This window comes from Hyperolius riggenbachi, chromosome 3 (assembly GCF_040937935.1).
Source record: "Hyperolius riggenbachi isolate aHypRig1 chromosome 3, aHypRig1.pri, whole genome shotgun sequence".
Taxonomy (NCBI): Eukaryota; Metazoa; Chordata; class Amphibia; order Anura; family Hyperoliidae; genus Hyperolius; species Hyperolius riggenbachi.
In genome coordinates, this window is record NC_090648.1 from 301,861,274 (window position 1) to 301,872,991 (window position 11,718).

The window sequence follows — 11,718 nt, forward strand, 5'->3', positions numbered from 1 at the left end:
TATGAGGCATTTTTCAGGTCTTTGGAACCACAACCAGGCAAGAAGTGAAAGAACATTTCCGTGTCACTGGCACTGGAAGGGAAATTGAAATGAAAGCACCTTAACCACTTAATGTCAACCGTGTATTTTTTGGAGAGTGCACCATCAGTTTGTTACTAAATGAGGCACATATGGTATCATTTTTAACCGAGACGAGTAGTAGAATACATTTTAGTGTGTCTTAAAGCTTGGACACACATCACCTAAAAATAGGTACGGACAAAATCCAACATAAAAAAGTCATTTTCTATTGATCAAATTTGGGAAAGTTTTAGCAAGACATATGTAGTAACATTTTAACAGTGATAAGTAGTAGAAAAGAGTTGAGAAAGTTTTAGGGTTGAGGCCCATGTCTTGTGTATTCTTTTTAGTCACAAACTGGGAATCAAAGGCAATTACATTTTTGCATATGCTGTACCAAAATAAAATACTTGTAAAATGAAAACAAAGTGACAGAATATGAAAGAAACAACATCTATCGTTACCTTAGAAACTTGGCTTTTTAAATATATATGCCACCAGGGTATATTACTATAATTTTTGCAAATAAGGTCTTATAATCATCAATAGTGTACAATGAGAAAACAAAAACTAAAAACGACACCTTTATTTTCAAATACAATATGGTCACCATACATTGTGCTAGGAACATACTCTAAATGTTGTTATAACCAGGATGAATAAGCAAATAAAATTAGTGGGTTTAACTTATAGTTAGCACTGTTTATTGTAAAGCTATAATGGATGAAAATGGAGAAATAGCGTGTTTTTCAGTTTTTTTTCTCTACTTTCCCTTTATAATGCATTGAAAATAAGGTAATTACTAAACAAAACTATCACACACTAAAAGCCTAATTTGCCCTGAAAAAAACAATATATATATATCATTTAGGTGTGATTAGTAGTAATAAAGTTATTGGCGAATGAATGAGAGTAGTGCTGATATGTGAAAATTCATTTGGTCCTGAAGTGGTTAATGGGTACATTAGTACAATAAAAATAGGTAGAAATTGTAATCTATTCTTTCTTCTATGGCTGAGACTAGGAAATAAAGTACCATATGCAATTCACTTTTTCACCTGAGTTTTCTCCTAGGTGAAATTTTCAAACTTGTCAATAAAATGCCTTTTAACCACTTCGCATCCAGACCTTGTTTTCCCCTTATTGACTAGAGCAGTTTTGACGCTTTAGCGGTGTCCCTTTTTAATTAGCAATAACTTCATCTGTACTCGTGCCACTTAAATGATCTATATATCGTTTTTTTTCAAGACAAACTAAGCTTTCATTGGGGGGTATTTGGTACGAAGTAAAATGTTCCTTTCTATGCATTTTAATGGGACAAAGTGAGAAAATTTAAAAAAAAATGCTTGCTTGTGCTTTTTTTTTACTATTTGTGCGCTGAGGGGCACAGATGAAGGATCGCTGCAGTTCACTACTGCAGCGATCGTTAATGGGAGGGGAGTGGACTAATTGGTCAAAAGGGAACATGTTCCCTTCCACTAATTAGTATTGCAGCTGACAGTGCCGGAGGGTGCGCTCTGAAGCGCACCCGATCGTGCACAGCAGGGCTGCAAGGAGGTCAGTATATCTATGTGGCTGTGGCTTGGAGGGTGCCACAGCTGACGTAGATATACTGTAGTGGTGGGGAAAGTGGTTAAACCACCAAATACTCAAAATTATTTTGATAGTACTTTTTCACATACTTTTTTGGTACTTTTTCCATTGCAAAATGCTAAAAAGTTGTTAAAATTATCTTCTAGGAGAAAACTCAGGAGAAAAAGTGAATTGCATAAGGCCCAAAGTGAGGAAAATAACTCCAAATATGGGCATACATTGCAATAAAAATGTGAATGGAGTTCTAATCCATCCCCACTGTACAGAACACAAAAAATGTGCCTGGAGAATATTATTAAAAGTAAGCTGTAAAAGAGAGAGGAAAAGAAACTTGTACCTCTAATGTGCATTTCACTGACCTCCTTCCAGTAATCCCCTTTGATGTGTTCAGTGGGCTCACAACCCACTTACCCATTCTATAATTAGGAAGCAGAGCCTGGGGCATAGTCACATGCAGGTAGGTCTCCCTCTTACCTGAGCCTTCTTTCAGCCCCTAGTAGTCTTTTAGGTTTCCTCTGTCCCCTCCGTTCTGCCACCTCTAAGTAAACTCTCCAGCCTGCCTGGGTCATACGTTATAGCGCATGCGCCTCTTCGAAATCGTGCATGAGAAGAATGCTCCACTACAGCATAATTAAGGAGGCACAAGGCTGGGATAGCACATTTGCCTTAGTGCACAACCCAGACGGGTTACAGACTTTATTAGGGGTGACAGGTGCACAATCGGAGGGGACTCAGCAGACACCAAGGGGCATCAAAGACTATGGGGTGGGGACAACTTTTTTCTCAGGTTCAGGTGTGCTTTAATACCAATGCCCATCACCACAATTTGTATCCCCTTTTTCTGTTTGTCTTCTTTTTACCCATTACTACTCATTTGCGGTATAGTTTGATAGTTGTATTACCATATGTATTGATGGGCAGGCCTTTAAATGCTACATTTTTATGTTTATAGGTTCCTGAGCTATAAATATGGTTCCATATGGCAGTACACATTAGTATCTTGCATCTGAATGCACAAACCTGTTCATTCTTTGTTTTACAAAAAAGCATAATTTTAAAGGGAACCTGAAGTGAGAGGATTATACAGGCTGTGATCTTCATTCCGTTATAAACAATGCCAGTTGCCTGGCTGTCGTGCTGAGCTTTTGGCATTAGTTGTTTTTGAGCCACACACCTACAAGAAGCATGCAGGCAGTGGAGTCAGACCAGAGCTAAACATCCGATTTGCATGTTCATACTGGACCACTGACTTATAGTATGGCAGTGCATCAGCACAGAAGCCAGGCAACTTGCAGTCTCTGTATTCCTCTCATTTCTGGTTCCCTTTGATGAAACAATATTTCAGCCTCTTCACACTTTGCTCTGTGCCATGCTTCCATTTGTCTGTAAAGAAAATGCTTTAGCTGGATGAAGAGTGATAGCATTTTAGATTAATTAGATGACAAAATACTGAATCTTATAAAACAGCAAAGCAAGTGTTACCTTTTCTTTCTCTGACAGAGCTTTCCCTGTGTCAATGGAAATTCCATCCTCATCTCCAGAATCCGACTCTGCAGACATGGATTCATTTGTGTTATCTTCTTTATCAATTTCCTGCAGTGCTTTTTCCTGTAGAATGAGAAATTCAGGTTTAGAAAGAATTGGTCATAAAGCATCTCCTAAACCGAGTACTGGGGCAGAAACTTTGCTGCTCCAAAACGACTGTAATATGCAGCCCAGGAGTCAGACAAATTAAATTGCGTGTCTGTGGCTTCTGGCACAAGTATTTTGGTTTGTGTCAGAAACTCCTTAAAGTGTACAAGGTGGGCTTACTAAAAGATTTGATACTTACCCGGGGCTTCCTTCAGCCCCACAAGCACCTATGCGTCCCTCACCGTCCTGCTGAATGCCTCCATTGGGCTACAATCAGCACTGGTAATCTGGCTCAGTTGGGCCAGTCGGCTCTTCTGCGCATCTGCAGTCCCTCTGTGCATGTGCAGAAGAGCCCGACTGGCACGGCTGAGCCAGTTACTGGGGCTCATTGCGGCCAAAGGAAGGAACTCGGGAGGACTGTGTGGGATGCATCGTTTAGTAAGCCAATCTCAGGTTTACTTTAACATAGAAAACATAAAATTATTTTTGTAGGCACCTGTAGATACCATAGGACAATAGTCAGGGATTATGTTAAAGTCTGTACAATATGCCTGTACAGAAATGCTTGGTCATGAAGGTTTCTTATGAAGAGAGGAAGTAAGACAGAGGAACTGCTTAAAGTGGACTTAAACTCTTGCACAGGATACAAGGGAAACAGAGAGAAATGCACTGTATGTTTTTAGAGAGAAGTGCCTGTCTAAATCCCCCTCATCTGTAAGTAATCATAAGTGTAATTTGATCTTTCAGCTGTGTCAGCACAGAAATTCAGCAGTCCTCAGCAGACACAGCTAATATGTAAACACAGGATGTTAACCCTTTGTCTGCTTTCATGAAAGCAGGAAGTAGACACATTACAGATTTATTGCAGAAGTTCCGTAAGCTGTAAACAAAGAAATGTTTGAATGCTCAGTCGGGGATTTTATCAGGGCTGATAAGAAACAAGCTGTGCAGTGGAGAATGAAACAGAAAGCATGGTAGGTGTTTTCTCTAATGTTCCCACTGATATATATGGTAAAATACATAAGGGTGCTTCGTCTCTGGTCCACTTTAAGGTGCATACACACGTATTTGATTTTTCCAAACGTCGTTTGGACGTCAAATCGGGTGTGTGTACAAACGGTCGTTTGGCTGATAAGGCTGATTTTGAGCCGAACAACCGTTTATACACACGCCCGATTTGACATCCGAACGACCAGTCATTTGGAAAAAATCAGACATGTGTATGTATTTTTAAAGTGAACAGTTCCCAATTTTAACCCATTCCAACTATGGCTAATTAAACACACATTTTGATGCATGAGGCTTCAGAAAGTCCAGACGGCAACAGAGATCCACCATATGAATGTTCATCCAATGAAATCATAAACTATGTACCCTCTGACCCACTGACCATGAGCCAGTCTCTTTACTGATACAGCTGTTGGCTTATAACCATGTGGCTGCATAGGCCTATACCTATGTAGGTATATATCCCTGCAGGATCTTTACGTTAGCAGGTGCAGAAAGAGAACGACCAAGACTGCCTCTGACCCTTCTCATCCTGCTCACACCATCTTCCAACTTATGCCATCAGGAGTGAGATACCAGCAAGGGTGTAGCAACAGCCAGAGTAGCTTCTATGGGACCGTTGAGCGGAGGGGGTCCTGGTGGTACTTGATGTATTCACCATTATCTTTCTTGTGTTCCTCCACCCTATGATTGTGTCTAAGTGCCCATGGACTATATGCAGTGTAGATCACATGAGAATTTACATTTCCCAATTTAGGGGCCTTTCACACTGGCGCGGTTGGTCATTTTATTGCCCCTCACAGCTTTGCTAATGAAAGCATATGGGTGCTTTTCATACAGCATGCGGTGCACCGGAAGTCACCGATCTACCGCAAGTGCATACCGACGTTACTTTATGGCGATGTGTAGAGGACCGGAAGTCTCTAGCTATGCCACTGGATAACGGTCAGCTTCAACAAAAACTTCCAGGTAGTAACCATGCTTAATGCAGAACCACGCTAGAGCTGCTAGACTGGAAAGCATAACAGCACAGTACTGTAAAGCTGAAAATGAAAACTTCTCACTTGTTTACTACCACTTTAACTTATATACTGTCCCCAACTTGTTATAGCTACACTGTGTATCCTTGTATTGCTTTGTCTGTATCGATTAAAGGACTTCCGTGGCAAGGAGCAACAATCAATGTTTACTCACCTGGGGCTTCTTCCAGCCCCTAGCAGCCACTTCAGTCCCTTGCCGCAGCCTTGTCCACGTCATCTGGCGCGTACTGAAACAAAGATTAGTTGTTTGCAGGCACAGTACTCACCAGATGACATGGAACCTGTGAGTAAACTTTGATTGTTGCCCCTCGCCTCGGAAGTCCTTTAAGGAACTGCCAAATCAAATTCCTTGTAAGTGTAAACTTATTTGGCCAATTGAAATTGATTCTGATACGCCATTACTAACACATACTTACCACATCTAGCTTGTCCCAGTACTCATAATCTTGTAGTTTACGTTTTGGCATTTTGCTCTCTCCTTCTTGTTTCTTCTCAGCTGAATCTTTACTTCTGCTTTTTTTCTTTTTCCGGTAATCTTTGTTTCTCACAGGTGGCAATATCTGTGAAAAAAAAAGCAGTAGATGTCTGTAGAATATGTAGTGCAAAAGAAGTTGCTTCAGCCGAACCTCCTCCCTGGATTTAGCCTGGATAGGTGCATAGCAAGGGCCATCCGCCACAACCATATGGACATCAAACAAGGGTACGCTCATTAAAAGATTTTATTGAAAATCCTGATGGACATATTTTTATACAAAATAGCAATAATTACAACATTTAAAAGACACACATTACAGACTTTTACACCTATATAATTACATGTACCACTGGGAAAGCACTGCAGTGCATGAGTTTATTATTTAGAATCTATATATCAGCAGTATAAAGCTTTTAGCAACACTAGAACGTATTTCATCCATACATGATTTTTTGTCGATTCATTGCCAGTACTGCAAGGAGGAACAATGGTGGTCATTAACGATACAATCCCATGGACAAGCAATCATTGTTACGATTGCTATAATTGATCAGAAACCATCAGTCGTGCTGACTAATGGCCGAAAACCTCCTAACCAATTTGATCAGATTAATGAAATCCATCCCTTTTTCAAATCAATCCAATCAATTTGATCAGATTGGTTAGTGAGCACAACCGATCATTTTCAAATCAGCAATGATCGATCGTCTGTGGGATTGTATCGTTAATGGACACTGTCACGGACGATTGCGGGGACGCAGGCGCGTCCTGGAACCGCCCGTGAAGAAAAGAACGATCGCACTCGATTCCTGCATCGATTGCGCCTCAGATCAATAAAACCAAGATCTGATGTGCAGTATCCCTCTGCTTAGGAACAGCTGGGAAATCTGTCTTAGCTGAAATGACAGCCTGGGGGGAAGGTGTTAATTAGCTTGGACATATTCCCTGTGGAAGGCACAATTTCCCTTTTGGCTCTGGGAACCAGGTGACACTTAGCTGATCTCATGGAGATGTTAATTAACCAAAGGCTGCCTAGGTGCAGCCAAGCAGGCTACGAATCCACGGGAGGTCTTGACACTCTGTTCTCTGCTAAAGATCAAAGGAAAGTCAGCTGTTAGCAGCTAAAACACCTCCTGAATTAACCTGAGGCTCATGGCATAATCCATAACTTCCCAGATCTGTAATATTTCTGGGGTTCCTGAGATGGCAGCTTCATCAAACGTGGGGGAAGTGTGGCATGAGCCCCGGTGCTGGTTCTGAGGAAGTTTCAGAACCTTCGGAGGTAAGGACTGCCAGCTAGGCAGTTTCAAAGTGCCCTGATGATACCACAGGGGTCCCACCCCTCATGTCTGGTATCAGGGCGCTGGGTAAATCGAGACAGACCTGAAAATGTTAATAAATCTGCCCTGACCTGTACGGTTCTGTGAGATGGAGCCCATATATGGGTAGATATGATTTCTGGTCCTCAGGATAAGGGGAGGGCTCATCTCATCCTCCAAGGGGGTGTGTGGCTCCCCGCCCTCACTCCCTCCTACTGACTCAGGGGCATAAGAATGGCAGAGGACCCAAACTCAGTGTCCTCCACACTGAACCATCTTGCACTCATCAGATGCCAGCTTGAGGATATGCTGGCATCCACCTGGTCTGAACTCTGAACTCTGGACTTTGAAACCAAGGACTTTATGATTCTTCCCACAATAAGGACATCTTTCCAGGAACTAAGTATTTTTCTCCCTTTTATTTTTCATACTGGCTATTACTGTTTTAATAATTGTTGATTTTCATAATTGTCTGTATATATTAATTATTTATATTGCGTGAATAAACGACTTTCCCCAAGTCATTCACTGTTTCGCTACCCTGCTTATCAGCACACACAGAAATGATCCCGGGTCTCTGAAGATACGCTACTGTTTGTTTGTTGTTGGCTAGACAGAATATCGTGTGTTTAACCGTTTTATTCGCAGGATTAGTCAGTCAGTTAGTGGGCCCCACGGTCCCATAGTAACCGCGGTGGTGGCAGTTTACTCTGAACCAGTAGGTGACGTTGTAATTACCCGTGTCTCACAGGCTCCCTTCTGAGTTGTCTGCGGCTAATTCTTAACGGTTCCTGCGCATTGACTGCGACCAGAGTTCGCACGATCTGTGCGCTGGCACCGTTTAGAAGGCTAAGTGCGGTCAGCCACTAGAGCTACTGTGACAGACACCTTAAAGTGAACCTAAAGTCACGTAAAAAAAAATGAGATTAACTCACCTGGGGCTTCCCTCAGCCCCCTGCAGCTGATCGGTGCCCTCGCAGCCCCGCTCCGATGGTCCAAGGCGCCCTGGACCATCGGAGCGGGGCTGCGAGGGCACCGATCGGCTGCAGGGGGCTAAGGGAAGCCCCAGGTGAGTAAATCTCATTTTTTTTACGTGATTTTAGGTTCACTTTAAGACCAACATTTTAATTTGTTAAAGAAGAATTTTTAGCAACAAAAATAAAAGTGTGTGCAAATTCTACATATTTACACAATACCTGGTTAAGCCATGGTAAACTGCTACCACTAGGTTTTTGTATAGAGCTAAAAGGAATCTAAAAGGACCATACTAAAGGTAGACATACATCTAGCGATTTTGGCGGCTGATTGACCAAGAAACAGATCTCTCTCTAATCGGAGAGAGATCTGTTGGTCGCCATAAACCACAAATGTCAAAATATATTAGGATAAAAAGCTCTAGTATCGTTCCACCCCAAAACAAACGCACTTAGAATATACAACACAGTCCCACAGGCAATAGCTCCCCCGCTAAGGTTTTATGTACACCACCCCCCCCCCATGCCCACACAGTTATACATTACCTGTTCGCCATCCTCATTGAACTTCTGAATTTGCACACCCACGAGATTGTTACTTTTAGTGTGGTACTGGGTTTAGTGAATTGGCATTTGGCAAAATGATCGGTAAAATCCACGGTTTTCTGTTTTATTAAATGCGGTAATGCATAGTGAATTGAGGACATTGTATGTCAAGTACCCACCTCTTCAGCTGTACCGAACTCTTTTCTTAGGGAGGCGTCTTTTTCTTTTATATCTTTTTCCCAGTTGTCTAATTCTCTCATGAAGTCTTGCAACTCTTCTGCATTATGTTTCATTTGTAACTGCAGTTCAAGGGCTTTACTGGGAGAACTCATAGTAATTGGTAAAGGAGAGTCAGTGGAAACAAACCTTGGTGACAAAACAAGGGAATTACATTTAGCATCTGGATAATTGAGTATAAGTGGTCATTAAAAAGTATGTAACATAATGATGCCTTATATAAAAAATATTATTTTGGTTAGTTAAATGCATATGAGAATGGCTGAAAATAATTTATACATAATCATAGGGGACTCCTAGCATGCACACACATATCCCACAATAAAAGTACTTGGAAAGCAATATCCTTCACAAGAGAGAACATGCTAGCAAAGCAAAGATGTTGAGAAACTGTGCATCAAAAAATCCTACTTGGGGCTCTATTCATAAAAAATTTGTGGCGAAAAAACTCCTGGAGGGAAATACCGCAGCGGTATTTTAGACTTCTGGGTGGTCATTCATAAAAATGTTGGCAGCTGCGATGCAAGTGTGGAGATCTCCCGCTGAAGGCTGGCGGTAAGCTGTCGGAAGGCATGCGGAAACACTTAAGCCGGCAGAGTCCCTCCGTGCACTGCTCTCTCTGGGAGGTCTGTCCCATTCACTTGTATGTAATCCGCAGGCTTCGAGGAAGCGGTATTTCCAGTCCACATACGGCTTCCTCTAATCTTTATGAATGGCCATTTTGTTACTTTTTTCTAGATAAATCTAGAAAAACACTGCAGAAGGCAGAAATTTCTCGCTCTGCTGGGGGATTGTAGATTTTCATGCGGGAACAGCTTTTTTGAATGCCCACTTTGCTAAATGGTCGGGAAAGTCTGCTGTTTTGAGCGGAAAACTTGCGGTAACGGTTTATGAATAGAGCCCTTGGGGCTCTATTCATAAAAAAATTGTGGCGAAAAAACTCCTGGAGTGAAAATACCGCAGCGGTATTTTAGACTTCTGGGTGGTCATTCATAAAAATCTTGCCAGCTGCGATGCAAGTGCGGAGATCTCCCGCTGAAGGCTGGCGGTAAGCTGTCGGAAGGCATGCGGAAACACTTAAGCCGGCAGAGTCCCTCTGTGCGCTGCTCGCTCTGGGAGGTCTGTCCCATTTATTTGTATGTAATCCGCAGGCTTCTCGTTAAATCAGAGGAAGCGGTATTTCCCGTCCACATACCGCTTCCTCTAATCTTTATAAATGGCCATTTTGTTACTTTTTTCTAGATAAATCTAGAAAAACACTGCAGAAGGCGGAAATTTTTCGCTCTGCTGGGGGATTGTAGATTTACATGCGGGAACAGCTTTTATGAATGCCCACTTTGCTAAATGGTCGGGAAAGTCCACTGTTTTGAGCGGAAAACTTGCGGTAACGTTTTATGAATAGAGCCCTTGGTGTCCGTTTCTGCTCTACAATGCCCTATTTGGTGTCTTGTGTTCAATTCTCACTAGGGTGCCCTACTTGGTCTTCAGATTTCATTCTGAAATCTATTAGAAATCTGTTCCTAGTGTGTGGCACACATCAGATATAGGCCTCGTTCACATCAGGGCCGTTTCTGTGCGCTTTTTACAGCGCACTGCCCTGTGCGATCAGCAAGGTATTTACTTTCCCTTGTAACTAAATGTAGCTGGTTCACATCTATGCGCTGCGCTGAGCAGCGTTACAGAAACGTAGGGTTGCATGCATTTCTGTGCGTTGAGCTGGAAAGCACACATCAATGCAAGTGAATGGGTGCGCTTTTTTAGCGCATAAAAGCGCATGCGGTTTTTACCCCTAATTGGAGAAAAAAAATACATTTACATCCAAAAACAAAGTTTTATTGACAACTGCTGCTGGTACAACAAGCAAAACATGCTTTAAAGAAGCGCAGCGCAACGCACAGAAACACGCACAGAAACACGCACTAAAGCGCGCACAAGCGCATGCGGTTTTTACCACGCGCTTTCACACGTTTTTCAGCGCAGCAGATGTGAACGAGGCCATATTCCTGTCAGATTCCACTTTACAGGCATCTGACAGAAATCTATCTGATGGCCGAATCTGCTGCAAATCTATAAGTGTATGGCCACCTTTACTTGGGACCCCTAGAAGTAATTTACATTTACTACCATTAACATCCTTATGTTATTTATCTTCCCTTGTCCTGGTAATCTCTATGGCTTTTGCAGGTATGCTCATATAAGCCTTTCTGTGACAGGAAATACTTCCTTTTGATCTAAATTTTAAAGGGCAACTGATCTGAGAGGGATATGGAGGCAGCCATTTTTATTTCCTTTTAAACAATAACAGTTGTCAAGCTTTCCATCTGATCTCTTTGGCTGCAGGGTTATTTCGATCAAACACCTGAAACAAGCATGCAGCTATTTCAGTCAGACTTGAATCAGAAACATCAGATCTGCATGCTTGTTCAGTAAATGGCTTCCAGTAGTAGAGGCAGATGATCAGCAAGACTGCCAGGCAACTGGTATTTTTAAAAAAAGAAATAAACATGGCAGCCCCCTCATCTCTCTCAGTTCAGGTGTGCTTGAATGCACTGCAGCAGCTGGCTGTTTCTGAATACTTGTGTGAACCTTGCCTCCCTACATCAGAGCTAGTTAGTGTGTCTGCTTGCTCTCGAGATAATAGGCATTCCCCGCACAACTGGCCGGGCAATACCCGAGGAAACGTACGTCACATACCCAGTCCGTGTTATCCTTCCTTGGAGCCACTATGCCGTTGTCATCGTTTACCACGGAACACGTTCTCTTCGCGGTAGCCCAGCATGCCCTGCGCCATGCCTATCACCATGGAGACAGAAGCCGCTGGGGCCTGTGCTGCT

At 42.4% G+C, this 11,718-nt stretch overlaps 1 protein-coding gene across 2 annotated transcripts in view; it reads right to left on the bottom strand.

Moving 5' to 3' along the window:
* The window catches only part of RPAP3 (RNA polymerase II associated protein 3), a 63,298-nt gene that overhangs the window by 51,354 nt on the left and 226 nt on the right, over positions 1-11,718 (bottom strand). Inside the window, exons 1-4 of one of the 2 annotated variants that reach the window (XM_068276598.1) lie at positions 11,579-11,684; positions 8,827-9,013; positions 5,750-5,893; positions 3,136-3,261 (exon numbers count right to left, since the gene is read on the bottom strand). In XM_068276598.1, coding sequence (XP_068132699.1) covers positions 3,136-3,261; positions 5,750-5,893; positions 8,827-8,979 — 423 coding nt within the window. In that variant the 5' untranslated portion in view covers positions 8,980-9,013; positions 11,579-11,684. Of the gene's footprint in view, positions 1-3,135; positions 3,262-5,749; positions 5,894-8,826; positions 9,014-11,578; positions 11,685-11,718 lie in introns of those variants that run through there. The other variant, XM_068276599.1, reaches the window with a different exon arrangement.